General features: G+C 45.4%; 1 protein-coding gene across 10 annotated transcripts in view; it reads left to right on the top strand.

The window, feature by feature from the left end:
• The window catches only part of RBFOX2 (RNA binding fox-1 homolog 2), a 177,624-nt gene that overhangs the window by 20,140 nt on the left and 129,679 nt on the right, over positions 1–27,805 (top strand). For 9 of the 10 annotated variants that reach the window (XR_008235506.1, XM_052789264.1, XM_052789261.1 and 6 more), the window contains exon 2: positions 17,380–17,430. Coding sequence is in view for 9 of the 10 variants with exons in the window: in XM_052789264.1 (XP_052645224.1) it covers positions 17,380–17,430 (51 nt within the window). In the remaining variant the exon portion in view is untranslated. Of the gene's footprint in view, positions 1–17,379; positions 17,431–27,542; positions 27,694–27,805 lie in introns of those variants that run through there. The other variant, XM_052789269.1, reaches the window with a different exon arrangement.

Raw genomic sequence — 27,805 nt, 5'->3', positions numbered from 1 at the left:
TATTCACTCCTCCTCAGCCTGCTGTTCCTGTTGAATTCCCCATGTGTCAGGGCACCCTGCCAGCACCCGGTGGTGAATTCGTTGCTGCGCCTGGCCCGGGGTCACCCCACGCCGTGTGTGTTCAGGGGAGCGGGGCCGGGGGGGGTGGGGGTGGCCGCTTGTGCCAGGCTTGCCCTGGAGTTTTGTAGCCGCAGGTCGGTGGGACTGGGTTGCCCTGCGGTCTTTCCGTCCGTGGCGTAGGTGGGTGCTGGCCCTTTCGCTGCTCAAAGGGTTGTTGGCAGGTTTGCCTGTGTTTATATCTGTCTCTGCCTTGCAGCCGTGCTGAAGTCTGCCCGGGCTCCTGGGTCCTAATCTTTTCCTACCATCTCTCTGTATGTGGTATCTGATATTGTATCGTGTCTGTATTTCATCTTTGTGGCATGGATTTCTCTGCAAACCGCGTCCTTATTTTTTACACACAATTTGAGGTTTTCTTCTTTCCCGCATCCCAAGTTTTCAGGGGTGGTTGTGCTAAAAAGCAATCACGTTTCGCGTTTTCTGAGCGGAAATGTTTCCTTTATTGTTCTAATGGAAACCATTTCCCATTTGCCTATGATGTTAGTCTTACTAACATCAATCTCTACTGTTCACATTATCACAACTCATAAAAGCTACCGAAGGCACGTTTTATACTTTTGGAGGAGATTATCACTTCTCTCTGCAAGAACTTCTGGGTGTATGTTTGGTACCATCTTCATTGTGCTGATCCTCTGCTTTGTTTCTCTATACTTTCTTTTTTAAGCAATTACAGCAGGTGGCTGGTCCCTGGGGAAGCTTCCTTTGACCAGAGTGCTCTCTGGTCCCAGTTGATGGGGTCGGATGGAGTTTCAGGTCCTCCTCCTGGCTGCACAGAGGAGTGTTTTTTCACCTCTAATTGGATCATGTAAATCAGCCCTTTCTTTGTCTCGTCCTCTTTGTCCAGAATCTCCTTCTGGTGATTTAGATGAATAAATCAGCCTTGACGTTGGATTGAATTTTTGTTTAGTAGTTATGTTGGTATTTAAGAATTAGTGTATCTGACAAGTGAAATAGGGGTAATAATCAGAATTATGACCAATAATTTCCCTCAAAACCTGATTTCTGTAGTAGAGGTGATATGTAAATGACTGAGTACAAAGTGGCAGGGACTGGCTTTTTTTTTTTTTTTTTTAAATCCTGTGCTGTTTACAGCCCTCTGGGATTTTAGTGTTTGATAAAGTACTAAGGGATCCCTAGGGTCTGACAGATGCTGGAGAAAACAGAGCTCCCTTCTAGAGAGAAACCCAGTCCTTTCACGGCAGTGCAAATACTGGGTGCTGGAGGGGCGCACCTTTCTGCTGGCCAGTGGAAAGCTTTTCCTGCTGAATGTCATCCCCTCGGCCAAAGGCAAAGTCTTTCAGAGTCGCTGCTCATCTCCCTGGCCTCAGCAGTGTGTGGCTGTGATGGGCAACCTGGGGGGAAGGATGTGCTGTCCTTCTCTTCCCCCCTTTGACTCTGATGCCTGTAGCAGCGGAGTATGCCGTTACTTCTGAAGTGATGGCTGCAATATTGCTTGCTGTGGCTTCTCTGCAGCAAGCAGCAGAGGGGACTTGAAGTGATTCAACGGAGAGAAGAAAAACAAACTGCAGGAAAGCCTAGGTCATTGCATGTGTCCATGAGCATTGACTGGTTATTGAATCAAAAAGGCTAGAAGGAAGGGAACAGAGGGTGAAGTTGCCTGTTTTGTCCTCCATACAGGCAGGAATGGAGAGGTATAGTATTCCCTGTCAACAGAGGATAGGGAAATGTCTGAAACGAGCTTCTTCCTATTGCTTTTAAAGTTGAATGAGTGAAAGGGAGACAACAAGTTGCAAAGGTGTGAAGCCTGCAATGGTGTTCATGCAGCAACTGGGAGAAAGTCTGGGGTTGCATTCCCCCATTAGCACGAAGGGCTTGCAAATGTGTTTTTGCTGTGTGCAAAAGCATTCAGCCCTTCCAGAAGTAAATACAAAAGCTGATGGACTGGACTCATGAATGACAAGGCCTACATGTAGTCAGTTGAGAAGCTAAGCCTTATTGTAATACGTGGCTTCTAGGATGCAGGAGAGAGCTAGAATTGCCATTGCCAGAGTTTGGGGCCATGTGCTTTTATGTTATATTTGTGTAGTAGAGATTTTAAATTTTGGAGCTTCTCATTTATACCCCTTCTGGCTTTAGTAATGGCAGCAGGAGAAAGGGAAAACTTGTTCTTCTTCCTTCCCTCTTTTTTTCTTCTCCCAGGAGATTTTTGACTGTTTCCAGAAGGGTGCAGCTTTCCAGCTCTTTCCCTCATCCTCCTGATCTGATTGAAGAGCAGTAGGGGAGAGAAGCAATCTCATTCAATCTGTGATTTGCATGTGTTCAGCCCTTCTGTCCTGAATCTGTACAGTGCCTGTCTTTGCGGCTGATAACAGCTTTCCCATGCAGCAGCAGCATCTGTGTGAAATTCCAGCATCTTTTAATTTTTTTTTTTTCTTTTTCTGCTGCTGCTTTAAAGCTGCAAGTAATCCTCCAGGCACCAGCACTATCTTTCAATAGACTCTGAGTGATGCAATGCTGTCTTCATATGGGATGGGATTTGGGAGGTTCGTTTTTTCACCCAGGAGGATTACAAGCTTCATTTTGACACAAACATTTATACACTGCAGGTGGTAATGTTGGTGCCTCAAGACTTGATTTTTGGCAGTAGGAAGTTGCACTGCAAATCCAGCAACTTTCCTAGGCCTTTCTTCCTTTCTGAGACAGTTTCAGTGCTGCAAAATCCCCACTGGTGTTGGTTGTTGCCTAGAAAGTTTAGGGGTCTGTTATGTTTCAGTTTTGGTCAAGTTCATACATAGATACGTGTAATAAATATACACAAATGTATATTTTATATACACACAATGTTCTGCGGTCATAGTTTGGGTGCTTTCTTGTAATGCATTAAGCAATGTGCCTAATATAATGAGATTGTTTGTTGTTTCCTATCCTCTTTAGGAAGAGCAATATATGCTCCTTCAAGATTAGTTTTTGAAGCCTTCTGTTCACTTTTTTAATGTAAAAGAAAGGTTTAGGGTTTTTTTTGTTGTCATGGTTTGTGTTTTTTGTTTTTTTTGGGGGGGGAGAGGATTTGAAGTAAGCTTGTGCCTACCACTGCTGGAAAGTGATGAAGTTTGCAATGCTCCTTGGCTTCAAGAGTAGTGTGTTTTGCATATGACCTGTGTAAATGTTCACCCTGAGATCTGCTTAGCCATTTGTATGGAGAACTGCAGTGGTTCAAGGCATGAAATTGTCAGCTCCAGTTTCTGTGTGATTTGGAGTTTCCTAAAAGCTGACGTCTTGTGCTGTCGTTGTCACCATGCTGTAGTCCAGCTCAGAGGTAATGAAAGCATTAATCATTGAAGCCAGGTCATATTCTAAGCTGGGGTAGAGTCTCTCAGCTCTTGAATGTGTGCGTCTCTTGGATGTGTGCAGATCTTGTTGTTGAAGGCTGTAGCATCAGGCTGAGAAGCAGGAACATTTCTAAAATATCAATAGCACTGATGTCAGAGGATGCGTACTTTTAGAATGCTTAATAGTGACATCTTCTACGTGCCTCATTCTACCATCAACATCCTCCCCAGAATCAGTGTCAGCCAATACTTCTGCAGCTGGTCTTGCCAAATCCTTGGCATCTCTTTGTGACAGTGGTATATGGGCCTGTAGCAAAGTGCAGTGCTTTTTGTCTGAAAGTGATGGAGGTCACAGATCCAAAGCACTGAAAACAGAAGAGGTCTGTGTGTGTTTTTGCAGATTCAGTGGGGAAAAAAAATTAGCATCTGTTTTTATAGGTCCTCCCCAATTACTGATCTGAAAACTAGCTACTAAGTGTGGGTAAATTTAGTCGATAAAAATGCCTTTTCCCTCCTGGATTCTCACAACTCTGTAAATAATTAACAGACAAAGCATGACAGCTTCGTTTTGGATACCCATGGCTACTATCTGCAGAGCATCCCTTTGCTCATGCAAGCTCACTTAAGCAGCTCCAGTCTTTGGTAGAGCAGCAGCAGACTTGAGTTGCTCCCTGCTTCTGAAGGATGAAGAAAGGAGAAAAGAATGAGCAAACATCACGCGTATCTGGTTAGGCCATACAGTAGTGGAGACGTTTTGGCATGAGGAAGGGAAGCCGTGAAATGTGATCAGAAATAAGACTTTCTTCTGCTGCCTCAGATGACTGCTTGATGTTTCTTTTGATCAATTCTTCAAGGGAGTAAAAACTCTGAATCTTAAAGCAGTGTTACAGATGCCTGTGTAAAAGGCTCTGAAATGCATGGAGGTCAAGGATTGGTAGTTTCTAAGAAGGAGACTCGTCAGCAAAGCTCACGTTGTTGCAGTTTCATCACTGGTTTAAGCTGATCTAAAACTATGCTTTCCTTGGAAGAGGAGCCCTGCCTTCTCCCTGATGCCAACCATGTGGTCCTACACCCTCCCGTGTACAGGTGTTAGGGATTACGTGGCCTGTAGTGACCACCTTTGTTCATGAAGCTAATCCTTCTCCTTTTTGAGGGATTAGTTTTCAGGAGGATCAGCAAGCTGATCTGACTTGCTGTGTTCTTCTGTGATCCCTACTGTGCATGCAAGAGATGAGGTAGGGTTGCAGACTTGGGAGCAGGAGTGGAAAAATCAGGGTGATTCACTTTGTTGGTAGTGTGATTTTTTTGAGGTTGACTTAATCTGACTGTAAAAACCATGCTCTTGGAAGGTTTGTATCACTTTGTAGCTCAGGGGAGTTGAGTTTTAATCTCTTTATACTTGGGCCGAGCAGTTGTTACCAAGTGTGCAGAAGGAAGGAGCAAGTAGAACTGAATTTATAGAGCTGCAACTGTCTAGAGCTTTGAATAAAATTTTGGCTGTATTTACAAAGAAACCTTGAGAGAAAAAAAAAAAGGCAAGTGGTTCTTTGGCATGGTTTGAAGCTTTGACTGGCCCTCTCGTCTGCTGTTTGCCACAGTGCTCCAGTTCAGGGGTTTGCTATACTGCCAGTTTCTCTGTACCTAATTTAAGATGTTTATGCATTCAGTGGGAGGGTGGCTCCCTTTTTTGTTTCCTTCATCTGAATGTGCTGCATAGGAAGATACAGGATGCTGTAATTTCAGGAGCTGAGTGTTTTTAGATCTCTTCTGTTCTGCATTTCATCTGTTGTAGGCTCAGGGAGGGAAATGTAACTTCTTAATGCAAAGAAGTCTCCAGGGATTGCACAAAGAAGAGGTTTTCAGACTAAATTGTGACGGAAACAAGCATTAGGTGAATGTGCTGTGACAATCCCTTCCCATATGTGCACACTTACAAACCAAGTGGTAATTTCAATCGCATTTAAAAGTTGGTAGAATTGTAACGCTATTGCCTTCCTAAAAGCTTCGTGAAAAATGGTGATGGTGTGGGGGCAGGCAGAGATGCAGACGAGTGCCCCACGGAGGGCAAGGTGGTCAGGACTTGTGGATTACGCGCTCCATATGGAGCAGGTGGACGGATCGGTTTGGCCATGCCATGGTGTGTGCTCCCTTCTGCCCGGCAGGACTATGGCAGGGGACACGGCGAGGGGGGCTGTGGTTATAGCTGCGGGAGGCTGGGACGGGAAGCAGCCGGGGGGCAGAGGGTACAAATCTGCAAGGAACTAGTTTCGGGTAGTTCCACTGCTGGTAGAGCGGCTTTTTTATTACATTGTCTTGTAGGCGGGGAAGGGAGGGGGCTTTGATGCTTTTGTGTGGTGCTGGCAGGATTGTGCAATCTGGGGGTTTTGAGACCTCCTGGGGGGGTTGTGGGTCATTTTCCAGTGGCTTCAGACTATCTGTAAAGATAATAGGGTGGAACTGAGGCTCTGTAAGGAGGTTGTGTGCTGTTTCTGAGGACTTCCTGGGCTTTAACTAAACCTAAAGCTGGTAAAAAGAGAGAAATGCATTGCAGGCTTTGGGATGCTGCAGGCAAGAACTGTGTCTATCTCCTGCCTGTTCAGCAGACCCAGGTCTTGCAGCCTTCGAGGTGCCCGGGGTGCAGCAGCCTGGTGCTTTAATGCTGCAGTCACCACAAAGATCTCTGGCACCTGTCTTGAGCTTTCACAGGTCTGATTTGTTTGTATGACCTCTTGCTGTTTAATTGCAATCTTATTTTTGTGGTTGATGGCCATATTTAAACACGGGATGTACAATAGTATAAGAATATCCAATGCCTGAGACTGCTGGCAGTCTCTTACTTTGTTTTTCCATTAATACATAAAGTTCTTGGCCCTTCTGCGTAGAATGCAGGTGGCAGCAGCAGCAGCTTTTCCCTTATAAGCAAGGCTAGCACTCCCATCTGGGCCAAACTGAAGAATTCAGACCACTTACAGATACCTCGCTGGATAATTTTGCTCTCCACAGTAACACGATCCTTCGTAGAAACGCCTTCAGAGTGACTTGCCTTGCTTCTGTGTGCAATGAAATGGAAACAGTAACTTACTGTAAATGACTGTTTTGTCCCTATAGCTGGGTTGGGTGGTGTTTTGTTTTGAATCTTCCTCTCTTTGCAGAGCACTCTCCTTTTTGGATGCAGCCTTCCAAATGAAGGGCAGGTCTTTCTTCCTTTCTCTTAAAATTTTGAAACAAAGCACGTACTGAAACTCCTCTCAAAACTGTTCCTTAGAGGAGGTGTCCCTCCTTTGGGAGGGAAGGAGATTCTTTGATTAGTGCTCGCTTGCTCCCTGTTTTAACCCTTTTCTAGCTGTGACCATTGCCTGCACAGGGATGCTTCATTCCTCCAGCGTAAGTTATTTGGCTAGGTCGGGGCATCAGCTATAGCTTGCCGCACTGGACAGTTTGTCTAGGGTGGGTATTTTTGGTAGCTTAGGCAGGATTTCTCTCTTTTTATATACTCAGTCGAGAGGTGCGACCACAGCTACCATGCTGGCATCTTGGGGCAGTCATGTTTAGCAATAGTTAGCTTTGCAGCAGCAGTGAGGAGGTTTGTATAACAGAAGTGGATTCCAAGGAGTCTTTGGTTAACGGCTGAGAAAACCTGTTATTTTAAGGCTTTTTAAAAGTTTTTTGAATTGCACTCCGGTTATAGAGGGCCTTGGCATGTGGCCACATCCTATCCAGACTGTCTGTGGCCTGTAAAGAGATGGCACTCAGTTACAGGGTAGATGTAAGGAGAAAAGCAAAGGGGTGTTTTCTGTAGTGGAATGGCATTGTGTTATATAGCAGGAATCGTTCATGTTACTTTTCATATGTAATTGCTTAATTGGGATGTGGAAAGGTTAGCTTTGATTTTGTTTTGATATGTTTCTACATTTTTATAGGCAAGCGTGTAGCACTTGGCTGCCTAATTAGAAGAAAAACCCTGAAAGATACTGATGTGTGGGGGAGAGGTGAATAAAGGTAGAGGCAAGGAAGGAAGGGTAAAAGCCCTGCAGGCTTTACTTTGTTGTGGAGATAGCAACCCTTGCAAGGGGAGTACCTCTCTAATAAACTGTTACATGGGGATTTATTCTGGTAAAATTCAACAGTCATGACCTCTCCTTTTCCCTTTTAAAATACTGGTGAATAGCATTTTGGAGACAGACACCCTCTTTGTCTCCAGAACATGTACTGAGGCACTAATGGGCTGTCCCAGTCCTTGATGGAAGGAGCCCTTTGGGAGTTGGAAATGGCTGGATCAGTCTCTGTCACCCTTTTGATTCTTCGTACCTCCAAGGCAGCAGGGGAGCATCACTACAATTATGTGCTTCGCATTGTGGTCTTTCCGTCCTCTTAAGAACAGAATTAAATCTCTTGCGTGCGTCTGGAATACTCATCTCTGCTGGAGTGGGTTCGCTCACATCCATGCGCTAATTTATGGCACAGAAATGAGAGCTTCCAAGGGGCCAAAATTCAGGATGAGCCCTCAACACGCGTGGCTCCCATTTGGCGATATTCTAGCTGTGGAATGACTTGCTGTGTTTTCCCTATGTTCATCTTACGAGGTGCAATTAGTGCCCTGGATGCTCTTCCACGAGGGCCGCTTCTGCAGCAGTGTGCTGCCCGGGAGACGGAGGGTTTGGCCTTTCTCTGTCCCTTGTGATGCCACTTTGGGATGCCCCTCGTGAGCAGAGGGAGCTGCCACGCTGTGCAAGTTGCCCTCGCAGCACTCAAGGGGGTTTGTTCTCCTTTATAGATGCCCTTTTGTTCTCCGCTGTTGCAGGGAGAGGAGCTTTCCAGGAGGGGGATGAAGAGGCCAGGCTTAATGGTCTTAAGAGTGGATTTATTTATTTATTTATTTATTTTCTTTAATTTTGGGAGGGAAGGCCTGGGAGTTGTTTCTCTCTAACTGTTTCCAGATGGTGCTGCTGGAACACAAAGATTTCTAGTGTGTTTGGGATGGCGGCAGCCGAGACCCTCAGCCCCCCTGGCGCTTCCTGTGCAGCTCCACAATCCTGCAGGCTTAATCAGAAACAGCCCTGGCTGCCGAGGCGCTCCTGAAGCCTGCTTTTTCTTCACCCTGTGCCCCAAGCCCTGGGCTTTCTCCCTCCTCCGGGCTTTTTAACCCCTTGCCATTACAGCCCTGGCCCGTCAGCCTGCCTACCTCGCTTCCCTCCTTTCTCAGGCTGGCCGTGGGCACTTGGAGTGCCCGGGAGATGAAAGTGCATTTGGCTAGACAGCTCGAAGAAATTATGTCTTTGGGGAAAGGGAAGCTGGTTTGTAACGCAAACCTGAGAAAATAATTTCTGTAACTATCTAGGGCGGCTTATGCAATCAGGCCAGCATGTCCAGGGCACAGAAAATTTCTCTCACACCTATTTGCCTGCAGCACTTGGTATACAGCATGATTTCGTCTGAGTCATGTGCTGTTGTGCCTCTGTCTCTTTTTTGTGCCAATTTCCCCAAAAGCAAGGCAGGTTTAATTTTATATCACAGCCTCTTCACACCCAACCAACAAATTAGTTTCAGCCTTCTCTTCTGCAGGTAATGTAACAACTATAATTTTGTTCTGGGAAGTAGGAGTACTCTTCTTTCCTTTTAGCCTTTGAGCAACAGCCTCTGAATATCTGTAAAATCAGCCAAGAAGCTTGTGATCAACAGACTTTCCTTCTGGATCTGAGGTCTATCATCTCCCTCATCCTGTTCTCTCCCATATTCTCCATCCTGTTTTCTGAGAAAGCAGAAGCAATGAGGCTGTCTACTAAGGCAAAACTCTGTAGTCCTCTTCACCCTGTGAAAGCTTGTAGCCGTCGTGTTTGAGCAAGCTGGATTTTCATGCCGTGAGCGTGTTGCCCTGTAATGAGTGGCTTAGCATGAATTATGTGTGAAATGCTTCTTCAGCCCCATGTAACAATTATGGCATCCAAAGGTGCCCCTAGTGCTGGATTTTAAAGCCTTGTTATGAGCCCTGTCCTGTTCCTGTTGAGTAAGAATGGAAGTGAAGATGAGCTGCCATTTTAAAATGCTTCTGCCTAGTAAAAAAGCAGGGAAATCAATATTCTGTGCTATTGACTTCTGTGCATGCAGAGTGTCCTTGTATTTGCTGGATCATAGATGCCATGCTGTGCACAGTATTCCCAGGGGCTTTAACTTGCACTGGATCTATTGTTGCCAACGTAGGTCATGGACCAGCAGAGACAGGCTGTATTTCCTTTATGCCCGGAGCAGTATGAGGATGCTGCCATATGTAGTCCAAAAAAAAGTGTGTATTTTGCATATTTAAATTACACTGAATTAATGAAACCTCATCTCTTTGAGAAGCTGAAAACACCCCTTGGCTGATCTGGAAAATGAAAAACCCAGTTGGTGGAAAGCTGCTTCTGACCTCCAGAAAGCTACTGCCATTATTTTAAAAACAAAGGAAAAAAAAGAAAAAGTCAGGGAAGAATCTGCATTGTTATAAAGAATCTCTGTAAAATACTTCAATTTTAGCTCTTCCATTTTAGCTGTGGAAGTGCTTTCTGTGTATGAAAGTCCCCCTTCTCTTTGCAAAATTAGACATCTGTATTGTAACTTCATACGGACACTGTCAGCTTAAAACCTGAGTGTGCATTTGTAAACTTGTTGCATACTGAATTTTTTAACAGACCTGAAAGTTTAAATACCATCTTCCTATGTGGTTTTGTCAGATGTGTATTTGTGTGTATTCTGTTCTGCGGCTGGTGCTATACCAGCCAGTTACGGTTCCTGTAGTATATATGGGGTTTCGCAGAACAGAAGTGCCAGGAGGTTGGAGTTAAGAAAATATGTATTTCAATTACAGAAAATTGCACCGATGCGTTTGGGCGTTGGACAGGGACGCAGCCTCCCCCAAAGTCACCCTGTTCTGTCTTGCTGCCCACCTCGTGGGCTTGCCCAGCTAATTGCTCCCAACTATTCAAACTCTGGTCGGGGCAGAAGGCTATTTTTATTAATCTGACATCACCTTCCGTTCTCGTCTTTACTGTGTCACTGGGCTTCCTGCCCGGGGAGCCTCTGGCGAGCCTGGCCTCCCTCCGGCTGGGGCCCTGCCCGATAATGATGGCCGAGAGGGGCTGGCAGGCCCCACGGCGGGTTACGGCCTGCCGGGGGCTGCGGGGTGCCATGTCCCCACTGCAGGGGTGGGTGTCCGGCTTTGGAGAGCCGTGGGCTTGCAAAACCCTGAGGCCGGTGCAGGCAACCAGGACGGGGACCCCCTTACGCTGGGGGTCTGGAGCGGGTGAGAGGCCGGAGGTGGGGAACCCCGTCAGCCATCCCCACCGGGGGATCCGGAGTCCTGCGAGGCGGCCAGGGCCTGGCACGGGAGCTCTCCCATCCCACGCGTCCAACGTCCTGCTGAAAACACGATATTTTTAGGAGAAGGGGAAACCTGGAGCGGAGTGTGTGGGGGGCCAGGCCGGAGGCCACCGTCGCTGTGGCAACGGGGCCAGAATTCCAGGAAGGAAGAGGGGCCGGATGGGCCTCCATCCCAGCTTCCGTCCCGGAGCGGGGAGCCCGTGGGCTCTTCCCTGCTCCTGCGGGGGCAGCCGCCGGCATCGGGCCTCCTGCGGCCGGAGCTCTGCGCTGGCGGCGGCACTTCTGGTTTTTCTGTCCCTCAAGAAGTGGCCTCGGTAATTCGGGCGGGCGTGGGAAGCCAGGGCCGTGTTAGCTGGCGTGCGTCTTCCCAGTTGTCAAGGGCAGCGACCTGCAGCGTACTTGGTGTGGTGGCTTTTATCAAAATCTGGGGCTTTTCGTCCCCAAATACACTTAAAAAAAGCATGGGTAAGGAGTAAAATTTAAGTCCTGCTACTTCCGTCCAGAAAATCATGCAGGTCGTTGATGTCAGGACACTAGCAAGGAAGCAAATAAATGGAAGTCCTTTGCTAGATGATGTCTGCGTGTCTGGAAACTGGCCAAAGCCGGGGAGCAAGTTTAATTGAAAGTGAAGACAGCTGAAGGGAAGCGTCCCACGCTATAGATGCAGTTATTGGAACTGCAGAGTGATTAGCAAGAGCTATATATCAAATTAGGGTATCAAGGGAGAAGGGTGACATTAAGATCCATTTAAAAACTACTTTAGTTCAGTTTTTCATTAATAATCGGTAATTCAGCCTTAGATGCTGCTTTTCCCTTTAATGTTATCCACAGACAGTTTGGGGTAGGGAGATGGCATGCACAATTGAGAAAGCAGACTGAATGCATCAGATACACTTGGACAAAGAAAGGGATATTTCCTTTTTGTCTATATGCAATAATTTGTGTAAGTAAGGGTCTAATGAAGAATTACCTATTTTTTTGGTAGCTGATAAGAAGGTCAAGGCATTTACAGTTTTACTAGTGCTCTGCCACAGTAAAGCACTAAAAAGCCTTTTTCAAGACACGCCCCCCCTCCCCCAGCACAGGGTTTCTGTCTTTCCTGCTATGCAAGATGTAAAGCAAAAAAGATGGTGAAACAACTGGGCTGTGGTGAACAGTGCTGGGATTTCTGCCTGGCTCGTGAGCTTTACTTTTTCGCAACTTTCACTTTCAGATCAATAGCTCAGCTGGCAGTGTTTTCAGCCTTTTTTTGGGTAAACATCTTACTCTCTGTGTCCTAGAAAAGTGGCTTCTGTTTGTCTAGCACAAGTGTCTGATAAATGTGTAGCTTGTGCTATCTCCCCACTTCAAAATCCCATTTTGCTTTCGGGAGGAACAAGTAATTTCTTGTTGCCTTTATTTCGTTGCTCTGTGTAGTCCAGGGGTTTCTGGCTTTCCCGGAGCTGGGGCTCTCCCGTGCCACTTCAGTCCAAGCCACCAGGCTGCTGCGCCACCGGTAACTCTCGGGGGCAACTGAAGCAGAGGCAGATGAGCTGTTCTCGTGTTGTTTTTGCTGCTGTTGCTCAGAACCCAGGAGGCGGTTGTGAAACTCGAAAGAATTGCATTAACTTCACTCCATTTTTCCCAACGTTGTCAGGAAAGCAGCCATGCCGCAGGTCCAGGGAAGAGATTGCTTGGTCATGTTTCTGAGGTTATCTTTGCAACTGAAAGGACTTGACGCTTCAGATTGAAGCTTCAATTCAGCAGGAATTGATTCTCTGGCAGGGGAAATATGGATGAACTCGCTAAACTAAGATTTCCTACTGGCAGAGTTTTAATCTGTAGGCTTTAGGTTTAGTTCGGCTGTCAAGAAACCATTGCTAATCAGGCCTCACTAATTGTTGTGTCTGGCAAAATGATGAGTCCATAATGTGAAATTAATTTGTTCTGGGGTCAAGTTAGGTCAAAGAGAATTATTGCCTCTTTAAGCTAAAATTTAGTTTTATTTTTAAGAAAAGGGTAAGAGGATTTTAAGACCTTCCATTATGTGTTAACAGCTGTGACACTTCCTCTAGAGGACTGACTCTACTCCAGTCCTCTGTGGCCTTTCATAAATTAATAGCACCTGCAGAGCTGATCACTTCTTACTGGTGTCCTGGTTTATTGACAATTCGTCCTGTTTTCAAGATGTGTCCAATTCAGCAACTTTTTAAAATTTACCAGGTTGAGAGGTGGCAAAAAACCTGACAACCCCAAAGCCTGGCTGTTCTGCTAGTGCAGGAGTATGTCCTTTGCTTTTCAGTCATCTGCAAATGGCTGTACTGTGTTTACCTTGTGACCTGAGGTGGCACCTGTGGCTTGCAGTTTGCGGCAGACCTTACTATTGCAAATGCCAATGGAAAAGAACGTGTATTAGTAAGGCTGGGAAATTAAAGAAGGGGAAAATTTGAAGTAAAGGGGGGGTTGGGTTAAAGGCTTAGTGGGTTTGACTGAGTTTCAGGACTTTAGTCTTGTTAAATCCAGTTGGCTGGCACAGAGGCTATTACTGGGGTACAACCACAATGCTCACACATCCTACAGAAGTGTGGAAGCCCATGCGTGAGATCGTCAATATGGTTTGAATAAAATCACAGTATGTGTTGCAGAAAGCTGATGTGTTGTATTAGCTTCTAGTTTTTTTCTCCCCACCCCAAAGCAAATCGCAAGTACCTGAGAAATGCCTTTCAGTGGTAAACAAAGTAATGAAACATCCCAGTGTCAGTTTGATTTGATTTTGCAGGCTAGCACTGCCCAACTCAATTTCTTTACGAATGTCTGGTTGCATGTTGGTATCAAAAGAAAAATGTAATTGGCAGGAGGGAGCAGCAAGAGAGATGGAGCTATCTGGGGATTCCCTCTCCCACCAGGCTGTTGCTAGGAGGCAGGTTCTGTCTGTGTTTGTGGGCAGGGTATTTATCTGTGACAAACCTTCCCTCTCTCTCTTTTTGCTTCCACTTTGTGAGATTAGTTTTGTGCATGTGCAGGCAGAGGAGGAGATTGAGCTGTATCGCCAGCCTCTGCTGCCTTAGATCGCCCGCTAACTAATGGGGTTTTCTGTCTGGATGTCGCTGGACTGTCCTGTTCCAGTTGCAGGAGTTTAACGCTTTCACTTCTTGCTCTGTTTAGTTTTCAACAAAAGCAAACTCCATATGGAATAATCATGCAGCAGGCCCTGGATTCACCATTAGTGACCTGTAAAATTGGCAGCACTGGAGATTATTGGCGGGAGATGGTTTCCCTAGGCGCTTCCTGCCTTCTCTTGGAGAGTTAAGTTCAATTAGAGCAATGATACGCACAGCGGGGATTTTCCAAAGAGTTCAGTACTTGGTGGTAGCATTGCTGTATGAAAGCAGAGATATCTTTGGCCTTTTTGTGACCTTAATGCTCCAGCTGCTACCCTCTTTCTAACCTCTGCTTTCTCCAAACTTTCACTTTCCTAATGTAACCTTCTTTCATCTCTTCTTTTACCTTCTGATGCAACCATATCCCTCAAACATTTTTAGTCTGTGATTTGTGGGGTTTGTCTTCCAAAAAACAAAGTGGAGATTGCTGGCTGTGGTTTGGTTTTTTTTTTTTTCTTCCACTCAATATTTCTTGTTTCTTTCTGACCTCCTATGTACTGTGGACTGCCCTTGGATCTCTGTAATTGTCTTTCTCTTCCTTTTCACACTCTTATGATTTGCTTCTACTTAAGAAACCGTTCTGTGTCTAGAGGTGGTTTCTGGGCATCCAGGTCCTTTGACTTAAGGAAAACCCCACAAAGTTCGGTTTTGTCTCTTTTCTGCCACAGCCTTGTGATAGTCCCTTTTGTTAGTCCCTGATGTGAAGAATATCATCCTCAAAATAATGTTTTCTTTTTCCTTTCTTCTTTATAACTTTCTGGTTGCGTTCACTGCCCATATCTTTAGTATCTGTAGGGGCAACTTCTCCATTTATCTCTTGTTCTCTGTGTGGAAATCTTTCTGGTTTCCAAGGTCTTGAGAGAGACTGGCACATAAGCATGTTTGAGGTACTGACCTTGCAGGTGTGTGTACAAGTACTGTTAAAAGCGTACCTGGAATGGTCTTTCAAGAGAAGACCATATTTCCTGATACAAGGTGGACATTTATGGCACTTGTATCTAAGTTTAACCCTAGCCAGCAACTAAGCACCACGCAGCCACTTGCTCACTTCCCCCCCCGCCCCCCAGGATGAGGGAGAGAATTGGAGGAAAAAAAAAGTAAAACTCGTGGGTTGAGATAAAGACAGTTTAATAGAACAGAAAGGAAGAAAATTATGACAATAATAATAAAATGATAATAATAAAAGAAGTGCAACATGCAAACCAAGTGATGTACAATGCAATTGCTCACCACTTGCCGACCGATGCCCAGGTAGTTTTCGAGCAGTGATTCCCCCCACCCCGGCCAACTCCCCCCAGTTTATATACTGGACATGATATCACATAGTATGGAATACCTCGTTGGCCAGTCTGGGTCAGCTGTCCTGGCTGTGTCCCCTCCCAACTTCTTGTGCCTCTCCAGCCTTCTTGCTGGCTGGGCATGAGAAGCTGAAAAATCCTTGACTTGGTCTAAACACTACTTAGCAACAACTGAAAACATCAGTGTGTTACCAACATTGTTCTCATACTAAATCCAAAACATAACACTATACCAGCTACTAGAAAGAAAATTAACTCTATCCCAGCCAAAACCAGGACAGTTGGTAAACTGTAGTGTAGGAGAAACAATCCCAGTACTTTCTTATAATGTGTACTTATACTGGGGGACAAAAGTACTAGCCGTGTGTTTTCATTGTGATGTTGCTTGGTTTTTAATTAAGTTCACAGTTAAAACCCAAAAGCTTTGGGTGGTGCTGTAGCTGTCAGTTTGCACTTGCTTCTTCTAACTTCTGTGTCTTTCCTTCTGTTTCTGTATTATTTGTGGAGTTTTGTGCTTTACCTGCTTGCTGGCTATTAGTATTTGAGAAGAATGTATTCACAGGGTGGTCAACGTAATTAATTACAGTTAATCCCCCAAAACTGGCTGCCAGAAGTTTTGTTGTCCTTGAAGCTCTCATACTGTGCCTGCTATGGTAGCTTTAGTGTGAGAGCCTTAGGAGAGGCTGGGTGTTTCCTGGCAAGTTTCCATGGAGAATCCCTTGGGCAGGTTTAAGGTAAAGAGGAAGAGGGGGAGGACGAATACAAACTTAAAATAGGATTGCTAGTCCCTGTATTGAAATATTAGCACCTTCCTTTTTAGTAGAAGTTGTGTTAAAGTGTTCTTGTGTAAACTGTGAAATTGTGCCAGCAACCAAATGCTCTGTGTAGGGCAGAAGACCTCTCTCTGGTAGGAGCTGGCCTGTTTAACCCAAATATCACAGCACAGAACCCAAAACATCTCAACAAAAACTCTTCCTGACAGCGATCATACATCTCTGTCAGCTTCATGCCCAGAATATCTTTGCTTTTGACAATTTGGGATTGTTTTGCTGTGTTTTGTCAGGGTCTTCCCCTTGGGCCTCTCTTTCCCCACCCTTCCCCAAGAGCTGCTGGAGAAAGTGCAGGGCTGACTTATGAGTTCTCCTCACAAGTCATAAAAAGAGATGGGAACAGACTTAAAAACTGATTGTGGAGGGTGGCTGCCTCCTTTCCTGCTGCTAGCATTCTGCTGGGAGTTGCTCATGAATGCACGGGGGTACCAGGGTGGAATTGATATAGGCTTTGTCTAGTTTAGTTTATCCTCCACCCAGAGAGAAAGATGCACGCATGGGGCGCGTGTGTGTGCCTTCTCCCCGTTTCGAATAGGAGGTGTTGGAGGGAGAGTAACAGAAAATAAATTAAGAAAAAGAAATAAAACATTTCAGAAGTGTCGTGAAGTATGTTACATTAATCCCCACTGCACTGCTAAAATAGAGACGAGTCTGGGAATTTCATGGAGAAATTCCAGAAGTGTTGGAGGTTCATATATTCCTGCAGAGCAGGGTGACGGGGCTGCCAATAACACAAAACATGTAGGCTTAGAGCCCCTTCTGGGGTGAAGGAAGAAAGTCTAAGAGGATTGATTTCCTGTCGGGAGTGTGTGAGGTATTGCTCAGGCTTGCTGGGGTGTTTGAAGTTACACTGACTGCCTTTTAAGTTCATGTTAAACTATTAGTATAGTTTTGAAAAGGAGAAAATTGACGCTTTAATGGCTAATGTTCAGGGAAACATTTCTTCAAGAGTGGGCAAGGTGGGCAGTAGCTTCTGTAATTTTATGTTCTCTTGTTCAGTTTTCATGATGGTAAATGAAGTTTGCATATAAAAATTCTTCGGAAAATTACAAGAATTACACACAACTGAAATTACAGAGGGTAAGGTAGGGTTAGTTTACACTTATTTTATGGCTTTGATTTTTTTTTTTTCTTCTCCTTCTGCACAATTTGGCATATGCAGTTGAAAATGAATTTTAAGCATAGTGGCTTACAGGGAAAATAGGAAGTTAGCAGAATACTTTAATCTTAGCTCATTCTTCCCCCATTTCATGCAGGTTCTTGTTTTTGGCTGAGTTAAGACAGACATATAATTCCTTGGGTTTTACTCCTTGCAACCACTACACTCATTCTTTGTTTTCTTGTCTTGCAGAACGAGCCTCTGACTTCAGGTTATCATGGATACCCAGCAAGAGACAATCAAGTAAGAGCCTGATTGCAGTAAATGTGTGTGCACGTGTCCCTGTACGCTTATGGATGTTTTGTCCGACAGCTTCCTGGCTGTCATGTTATGGAGTGGAAATTGTTTTGTTCTATTGTGGAATGCTTGTGGAGATACATGTGGTAAATTGTATGTTTTTTATGGCCTCCAGCTGTATGTGGCAATGTGCCTGGTAAGGGGTTAAACATGATCCACATTACCAACGGCTCAGGAAATTCTTTATTCTTAAAAACATCGTAACTTAAAATCCCTGTCCTAAGCTCCGACTATATCTCCTCAGTGTTAATGAATGTAGATGTTCGGTGCCAGTGCATGCTTGGCCCTGTTTTATACTTATTGCTGTAATTCTAGCATCTGGGGAGCAAAACAACACTGAGTTTTTCTGAGAGTCTGCTTTGCTCTTTGAGTAGGGAATGATGTGTCCTGTTGGGTTGTTTCTAGTATCTGTGAAGTTGTCTTGCCTTCCTTTCGAGTCCTGCCAGGCCCCTGCCCCTTCCTCTTACTCAGGATATTCTCCTCCTACAGCAGTAAAAATTATACTGTTCAGTGCATTGCATCTGTAAGCATTCTCTTGCCTCCTAGCAGAAGACAGAGAAATCCCAGTTGATGAATTTGCACAATGGAAGGAGGAGATGCTTTGGAACAAATGAAATTTAATGGGTTGTAAGATACAACCGTCACACATTAAATCTCCCTTAGAATGAAGTTTTTTTCAGTGTTCTGCAGTGCTACTGCAGAGCAGAGTATGATCCAGTGTAGCAGGAAATTAATATGCACCGAAAATCAATAATGCAGCACATTTCAGTAATGAGCAAATAACAAAACCAGAATCAAATTCTTTAATACTCTCAGGTACCGCTATATAAAGAAAGTGATTTTCATCGTATCTTGATGAGGCCTGGGTATATGTAGCAACAGCTTAAGGGGAGATGTTTTTATGAAGGAAGCGCAGCATAGTGCAGCCTCAGCAATTGAAGAGCTCGAATCTTTGGTGCTTGTAACGTGTGTATGAATTTCCATATAGGAGGAAATTATTCAGAATGTCTACTGGGATATATTAAACTGTTAACTAGCACAAATAAATATTACACGCTGGGATGCTGTGAGAATTGTGTTCCTACTCTATCCAGGCTGAGTATCCAGTATCTCTGCTAGCTTGAGAGGCAGAGCCAGTCCCAGATCCTTAAAGCGGTTCATAACTGCTTTCAGCTTTTCCATTCTGGTGGCACCCTCTGCCCCCTGTTTTGCGCTTCACTGTACTTACCCATTTAGGGGTGTTTCCGGGTGTCTTCGGGTATTTCATTTTGGTGGCTCCTAGTATGTCCTGCTCCACAAGTTTCCTCTTTCTCATCCCTTAACAACTCTTCTGATTTGAAAGTCCAGAACTGCTGTTGCTGGCAGGTCACCAGATCAGCGGAGATGGGCACGGGAAGCTGTACAGCAGCCGGGGCGTGAAATGAGAATTACAGCCTGTGTAGCCCTGGAGGGCTCTGTATGGGTGAGCAGAGAAAGTAATGTATATTAGCAAGCGTGCATATGTGTTTCAGATGGCAGATAGCTTTATGGAAATTTCTTAGTGGACAAACAGCTTCAATTAACTCTGGTGTTTTCATTTTAGTAAATACTTGTAAAAATCTTTTTTGGCTGTTGGTTTTTTTTTCCTGGTCTTGGTAACATCTTGATCTGTGGTGTTTGTCCTGTCTTACTTTTGGTCCTGAAGCAGCTTAAATTCAGGTCTGGTTTTCACTAATGAGGTTTCAAGGCTTTTAGCTAATCTGATTGGGAGCCTCTAACATGACAGCAGCAGAGAAAGAAGTCTTCTGTTGCCACAGACTGGGGCTGGTGTGGGAGAGACAGCAATGGCTGATCCATCACCTGCCTTTCTGTGCTGGGGAAGGAGGAAGGAAGTGGTGTGGGAGTATGTGTAGTGATCCTGACCCTGTAACAAAGTAATTTAGAGATGCAGGAGCAATTGTGTCAGATTTCCTCAGATTAGGAACTGGATTTGAGCTGGTGAGCATAAGTCTCTGTATCTTTCACTTTCCCATTGCAGTTCTTGATTGTAAATACTTGTACTGTGCTTTTTACCACAATGTTTTTCTTAGCAGAAGTAGCAAAGCAGAGCTTTATTTTTAGGGCTTTTCATCGTGTGACCACAGTAGTCCTGCTAGAAATTCTGTGGATACAACTTGCCCTTTCTTTCAACTTGCATAGCATCCTACTCCTTCACTTGTTTGTATGTCCTTTTCGATCCTTCAGGCTCTAAATGCCGTTAATTGCTGGCTGCAAACCTTTCACTATGCTGTTTTTACACCCTCTAGTGGTTAAATCATACCCAGATGTTCCAGATTATTGTAGTTTTTCTTCCTTCCAGTGGAAGTGTGTGATTGGTTTGAGTCCTTGCTTTGGCCGTTTGGGAATGCTTAGGTCTACAGTACGGAGTTTATTTTGTATCCTTTCCCAAATATTTAAGCATTCTGTCATCGTCATGCATGGGCAGCAGCGCTGAGGCAAGTGAAATGGGTTCATATCAAGGCTGTGTTCCTCTTAATTCTGGTGTTGTGTGATTGCTTTGTGATGACCCAGAGCTTTGGGTTGTTGCGCAGCCCCCTCGTTCCTCACCTGCCCTGCCAGAGCGCTGGCTTACTGGACTTTTTGTGGTGATAGGGCCCGAGGAGCACGTGTGCTAAATCGTTACGGCGTATGTTTGCCTAAAAAGGGAAGACTTTCTGTTGCTGAAGTGTTGCACTTCTGGGTCTACATTACAGCCATGTAAAGAGCTGGAGAGTTCTCTGGGACTGTTTTCAAGAATTCAAGGTTTGCTCTGTGCATGTTCAATGCACATACAGGAATGGCAGGATGCCCCTCCTTTTCCCCAGAGCTAGGCTGATGGCAGTGACGAAGCCCTCAGTAAAGGGAAAATAGGGGAAGTGTTAGTGTAACATTGTTAACCAAAGACTTGGTTCTAGTCTTTTAGTGAGGAGAGCTTATTCTCTGGGGACTATTCAGTTCTTTATCCCTCTGTTGGGCCTGCCAACAAAATGGTGTTTCTTTTTTTGTAACAAAAGTGCCTGCCTAAAATGCAGTGAACCAAGACTTCCTTGCTTCATTTCCCAAGCTGTGACAAACAGCTCTGAGGTACTATAAGTTGGTGTCAACATGGAAAATGACTGGTACAGCTATACTGATACAACTCTTACATATAGACAAAGTCATCAAGAATAGATACTCTGCTTCCAGAAAGCTATTCCATGCTAACTGTGCCAGCTCATTTTATATATAGCCAAGGCCTGTCATATTGCTCTAGTGCTTTTCACGTCCAAACGTATTAGACATGATACCTGAAATTGTTTGACTGCTGAATACTGGCACTTCCGTGGCAGAATTTGGTTGCTGCACAGAGTAATTTTGTTCCCCAACAGGAAGCAAAATGAGCAAGAACACCTTGTTTAGCTGCCACTGAAGGGAAGAGAGGAGGAGAGAGAGTTTATAGAAGCAGGAGGTAATTGCACGTACCAGAACTGGGTCAGGATGTTAGAGCTATTACACCTCTTCTGTTATGGAAAGCGATCCTCAGCTATCACAACGGGTTAGGATGTTGGTTTGAAGCCTCTTTTAAAAGCTTGTAGTTCCGTGAGCACAATTCTTAAATCAAACCGGGCCATTGGCTCGTTACTAATGTGGTGGAAACATCATTACCTATCACAAGCGACACTTCCTTCAACAGCTTAATTTCGGTGGCTGGTTTTCCATCTGAGCACTCACCAGGCCTGACCTGTTGTTCTCCTTATATGTAGATGAGACTGCAGCCCAAGGTAGTGTGGGTGCCCATGGCAACTGCTAGGAACAGCTTTATCACTATCCCCTCGGTTTGAGTTCAAGCTTAAGGTGAAATGCTGTTAAATCCTCTCCAATTGTCAGCCTTTTCCCCTGGGTCTTTACTCACTTGCTGCTTTGGAGTTATCTGTTGGGGCATCGTAGGCAGCAGGCAGCTGTGTGCTTTTCCCTCCCCTGGACCGCAAGCTGGTCTGGTTGAACTGAACAGCAGTGGTGGCAGTCTGTGAGAACAGGAAACCTCCCCTGTTGCTTTTTTTTTCCCCGTTTGTTTTCTTTGCCCAGTCCCTCCTGATGTGGGGAGTTCAGCAAGGAAGTCCTTCATCCTAAGATGTGAAGGGTGTGCGTGAGCTCCCATGGGGAGGCAGGACAGCAGGTCGCCGGGCTTCCTGTTGGAGCTGGCTGCACAGAGGTACTGCTGTTCCTGTCGGTGGTCTCTCTGCAGCGAGCAGCGGGGATCTCGGCAGAGAGTTCAGAGGGGGAAGCCTCTGTCCTCTTGTCTGTGTGGTCTGAGGCTCCTTCACCGATCTTCCTCTTCTCTGTCATGTGGATGAAGCATGAATTTGGGGATATTGCCAGAACTTGATTAGCAGCTGAGTGGTTCAGTATGGATTAGGATATCCACAAAAATCTCTTGGTTTAGTATTAACAGACTGAGATGCTCTTGTCGTAAAACAAATAAAAAGTGACCTTCTGGAGGAGAACGGTTTGGCCACTTGTTTGTTTTTATTTGAACCATGATAGCACCAGCCACAGTCTCTCCAGTGCCCTACTTTGTCGGTCTTGGAACAAAGACTCCCTGTCTCAAGAGTTTAACTCTGTAAGTAGTGTTCCTGAAAAGGGTTTTCGTTTTTTAATTTGTTTTCCTCCTTGTAACTGACCATGAAAATAAACCCTCTAGTGTATGTGCTAACTGTCTTGGTAACTGGTGAGATTGTGGCAGTGGAAGTGTTAAGTTATTCAGGAGCTAGAAAGGAGGGTTGTTTGTGGGTTTTTGGTTTGTTTGTTGCTTACGCTTTTGGTTTGAATAGTGTATTTAATACAAATGCATAAACTGAGGGACAGAGGGAGGTTCTAGAAAGGCCTTAAATAAAGTTTTAACACCTTACTCCTTGAGTGAATAGCCAGGACAAAGTTCAGGAAGTGTCTGAGGTCCTCCATATAAAATGAAGAAGGCCAGGCTTGGTGTTCCTGGTGCTTCTGAGGAGTGCCTCTTTGCTTGAAAGCAAACAACCCAGAATCTGGGATGGGACCAAGCTAATGAGGGGACACTGTTCTAAACATCTTCCTTATGTTTAAAATGAGGTGAATTAGGGTTAAGATTGCCAAATCTACTGCTTCCTGGCTTCCACGGCCTCTCTTCAGGCAAGCAGTGAAATGTTTCCACTCTGTATTAGACAGGTCTGAAGGGATATTCTGTTACTGACCTAACTGCAATGTCCCATAGAAAATAACCAGCTTCGCTTTAGAGAAAGGCAGTTTGGGCAAAACTGTCCAACATGTTCAGGAGATGGGAAGCATCTGAGGCAGCTGCACTCAGAGGGTTCAAGGGTGTGTAGCGGGATAACTGCTGGGGGGTTACTGTTTAGCACCTAAGCTGTGAAGGATGTGGGACAGTTAAGATGTGTTATGGAAAGGCCTTTAACACTGCAGGAGGGGAGGAGTTTGAGAAATCCTTTACTGGATTGCATCCAACACTGCTTATAACTCAGCACATTCAGAAGGTAAAAAAAGTGTTGATAGAGTGGAGAGAGTTAAGTTAAAAGCAATGTAAATCATGATATCTGAGAAGGAAAATAGAGAGCAGAGTGTTTAGCTAAAAATTGAAGGAGGAGGTGGTTACAGAATAAAGTTCAAAGAATCAAGGATGAGTTGGAAGAGGAAAGATAAGATCCACTGAAACTAATCTAGTAATACTTCCCCCGTGAATCCAGAACTGTCTTGGTAAGATACCTGGTTGATCACTTGAAGTGCAAAGTGGTTCCTTGTTTTCCCAAGCCCAGACTACGTCCCTAAGAAACTGCAGGAAAGATTCAGAAATTGGGATTAGAAAAAATTGTAATGCATACACCACTAAATAACTGAGCTTGTTATAAACCTGCTTTCTGAAATTTCACTCTGAATCAAGTCACTGTGCTTATATTGGCCACATTCCCCCAAATCTCTCCTTTCCTTTCTGTTTAGCTAATTTCCTACCATCAAAACCCTTAAATGGTACAGGAAGCACGGTGTCTTGCAGTTGACACAAGTCTTGCAAACACATCACACTGGCCGTATATTTGTTTCCCTTTTCCCTCATGTCTGCTGCATTTCTAGCCTCTCTGAATACAAGGCAGGGAATCCTTTCCTTACAGAACCTTGAATACCTTTCATAAACACCTCCAGTGAGCTCCATACCAATGCATGCCTTGCTGTTACTCAATAAGAAGAGAGAAAAAAATAACCACGTGGAGAATACTTGCATGAGAAGAAGTTAAGGAGTGCATCTAATTCATATACGTGGGAAGACTTCCTGACAATAAGCTTCTTCAGTCCTATAAACAGCTTCTCAAGGGAAGTAACGATTACCTTGCTGATGAATAGTTCGGCCAAAGCTCTGGGGTTGTAAGGCGTTGGCAGGAAACGGGCTGGATGATGTAATACAAATTCCTTTCATGTTTGAGTCCTCCGATGCAAGCAGTTTCTCATCTCTGCTTGGGGTTAAAGAGAGGAGATGTGAGTCATCCTTGGGAGAGGACCAGGAGACCACTTTTTCCTCCTGCGATGTACTTTTTGACCGTTGAAGTGTTACCCGATGTCTGCAAGAGTCTTGGAGACTCCCAAGCCCCTCAGTTATTTTGGCAAGAGGGACAGCATCTTGTTTAGATTTCTCCTTCTGAGTGATCATACGAGGGCTAGAGAGTGTGGGACGTGTTTTAGAAGTAGACTGTAAAATGATAGGTTGGCAGACCAAAACCAAACAATGTAGAGAAAACAGCCTGTTGATGGATATTATATCCTACTGAGGACATGAAAGCGGCGATTCTGGGTCAGACAGGAGGTCTCTGCCTTCCAGTGTTCTGGCTTTGACAGTGTCTAATAGCAAGTACTTAAAGGAGAGGGAGCAGCGCCAAGACTGGGTGATACTTCCCCTCTTCTGTACTCTTGAAGCAATCCCGTGGCTTTGGGATTTCCTGGCCATAGATGAAAAAAAAAAAAAAAAAAATCCCCCGTGATAGATTTTTTGGTCTTTATTGAATTTGTCTAAATGGTTTTTGAGGCTGTCTAAATCTTTGGCATCCGCAACATCCTGTGGCAATGAATCCCCGCTCCAGGTATGTTTTATGAGGAAAAAGTTCTTCTGTGCACAGCTAACTTGAAACCAAAGCGGTTTTAAAGCTCTCAGGTGAGGGGGGCTTGGGGTCCTCGGCTTAGAGAGCTGCAGTCATTGGGTGGGTGAGGATTTTCTTCTCAACTGGAAGGAAAAAAAAACCCCAAAACCCAGAACCAAACCGAGCATAAGTAGTTTGTGTGCATTTAGTATCTTTTTTTCTTTTTCTCCTGAAGGATTATAGTACCTTTGCAAAGGTTATTTCTAGACACCCGTAACTTCACGGGCGCCGGCCCTTTGGAACGCCCTGCTGCAGCCTGGCAGCGGGCTGACCCTGCTGCGTAACCGGGAGAGCTCGGGAAGGAGAAGGAGGAGGAGGGTTGTTGGTGCGGGGGGTCAGCCCCGCGGGGGCCGGGGCCGCTCTGACGGCGGGCTGCCAGGAGAGGGCAGCCGGCGCCCGGCCAGCGCTCGCCGCCCCGCCCCGCCGGAGCTGGGGCCCGGCCGCCTCTCCTTTCCTCCCTCCCCGCAGCCTGCCGCTTAGGTTGTCCCCTGGCATTAAAGGCCGTGGCCGGCAGGAGAGGGAGAGAGAAGGGGAAGAGGGTTCGGCTTCTTGCCCCCCCCCCCCCCCCCCCGCCCCGCAAGCCTTTGGGGGTGACTGCTCTTCAGGTTCCGTGCTCGACGAGGGAAGTTTTGTTCCGAGGATGTGTCACTGCCTGCAGCCAGCACGGGGAGCACCCAGGGAGGGCCGAGACAGGCCTTGCAGCCCCTCCACGGGGCCTGCTTAGGCATTTGATTCTTGGAAGAGGCGAGGAGGAAAAGGGTTTGCTCTGCAAAGTTTTTGCTCTGTTGCCAAACGTCTCGGGGGTGAGCAGGGGGGAAATACAGGAGGGATGTTTGAGGAGGAGTGCTGGTGACGGAGAGTTGCTTTTAGAGGGCAGCCTGAGCCGGCAGTCCCTACCTAGCACTTTCCCGGCCTCAGCAGGCTCCTGGCCAGAGCTGGTTTTATCAAAAGGCACATGGGCTGCACAGCACTACTTCTGCTCGGAGGGCAGTGCAAGATGGACGCAAGCTTACGGTGGGGGTTCGGGGATGTCCTCAGGCCGGTACAGGCCGTGCTTGAGTCGGTTGTCTCTAGCGCGTATACTTCGTATCGTGAAATCTCACAGCTTTCAAGTGAATGAAGGGAGTGTGTGTGTGAATAAATAGTATTCTTCCATCCCCCCCTTTTTTTTTTTTTTTTTTTTGTTAAAGGAGACTAGAGACCCCAAGAAATACAACTTGGTTGTATTGGTCAGTGTAGTTACAGAACCTGGAAGGATGCTGAAAAAGATCAGATGTTTATCGTCAGATCTTTTACTAAAGGAAATTAAGGCAACAACAGACAGACATTGCTAATTTTTAAGAACCAATCATGTCAGATCGATTTAATTTTCTCCTCTGACGTGGCAGCAGGCCTGGCAGATGGAGAAAGCTACTGACTTTGGACCTAGTCCTGCATGACCTTTACATAAACTAGGCAAAAGAAAGGTGAAATTAAGAAGGGGCTGAGCACCTCATTAGAAAACAGTATGTAGAGTAATTATGTCATGCTTTTCTCTGGGTGTGTGATTTGGAGTCTTGACATGGTCTGCCCTGGCTGCTCTGCTCTTCTGTACTGTTCATCAAACATCAGAGTAAGGAAATAGTGACTGAATATATGTATGTGGGGGGCTGGCAGCCTTTGGAAGGTAGGATTAGATGTCAGAAAGATCACAGTATATTGCAGAAATGGCCTGAAATCCAACAATGTGAAATTAACCAAAACCAAGTTGTATTAACAAAAGGAACTGTATACACATTATAAAATGGAGAATAGCTGTAAAAAGCAGTAATATCGAAGGGAAAGATCTGGGGGAATAGGAAAAAACAAACTGAGTATGTGGTGCTGTTTTTTGTGATCCTGAAAACCTGGAATGCATTTCCAGGTGTGTTGAGTAACTGCAGAAGGTAGTTATTCTTCAGAGTTCAGCGCAGCGAGCGGAGCACTGTACCTGGTTTTAGGCACTTCAGGAAAGACACAGGCAGAATCTGGAAAAAGTCCAGGGAAGAAAAAGAAAAAGAAGCTCAGAGAGCCTGGCATAGGAGGAAAATATTGAGCTTGTTTGTTCTTCAAGAAAAGAAAGAGTAGAGAAGTATGGAGGATGGGGATTGATTATTTACAATGTCCATCGAAGGCAGCTTAATTTGCATCAGGGGAGGCTTAAATTGGATATTATGGGGTCAAACAACATTTTCTGATTCAATGTAGTGAAGCACTGGAACAGTAATTTAGGGGACTGGAGTTCCTGTGCCTAGGAGTCTGTAAAAACAAGTCAGGCAATTCCTGATGGATGTTTGTCTAAACATGCTCTGTGTTGCCTCTGAGCACGGAGGACCTCTTGTCTCCCCTGCCCTGTACTTGCTTTCTTCCGTGACATTCAAAAACCAGTTGTTACCATTTACGTAATTCCACAGTGTATGACTGCTGTTGTCTTGGGCCTTTCTCTCTTTTTTTTTTTTTTTTGTGTGTCTAAATTGATAGGAGGCTCCTCTGCTCCTGTATGATCTTAAAAGTGCCAGAGATCCTTTTTTTGTGACAGCTGCCTCATAGCTCTATTTCTTCCTGAGCTTGCTTATTACTCAAAGGGTGCAGGGTGTTGAGCATCTCTGAGTCAGTCCTTCCCTCTGTCTCACAGTAATAACATGTATCATGTGTGAACCTTGGAGCTGTTTGATATCTTGATTTCCCTTTAAGCTCTCCAGCCAGATCTCCATTTCGGGCATGCTTAGAGGAGATTTTTTTTTTTTTTTTAATTGAACAAACACCTCCTTGCTACCCTACCTGCAACTGCCCTTGCACAAAGACAGGACTGAGAGAATTGAGCAGGAGCATTTGCTCAGTCTGGGCAGGGAGTGTGCTTCTGCCTGCCTGCAGTTGGGATCTGCTGTGGGAGGGCAGCCTGTGTGCGTTACGCTGAGTACGTACGGTAACTGCTTCACCGCCCTGCTCGTGCCGGCCGCTTCAGCAGGACCCTGAGTAAATGAATGGGATTGCTTTCTGTTCTGCTGACTTCTCCTGCATGGTGAGTGAGCAGCTCTGCATTGGCTGGGGAAGGATGCTGCATGCAAGCAGACTGCCTCAGCAAGCTACGCAGATGCTCCTGAGAATAGCTGGTGGATAGAAGATGGTTTCAT

Source organism: Harpia harpyja, chromosome 6 (genome assembly GCF_026419915.1).
Source record: "Harpia harpyja isolate bHarHar1 chromosome 6, bHarHar1 primary haplotype, whole genome shotgun sequence".
Classification (NCBI taxonomy): Eukaryota; Metazoa; Chordata; class Aves; order Accipitriformes; family Accipitridae; genus Harpia; species Harpia harpyja.
This window is presented reverse-complemented; position numbering and strand designations above follow the sequence as displayed.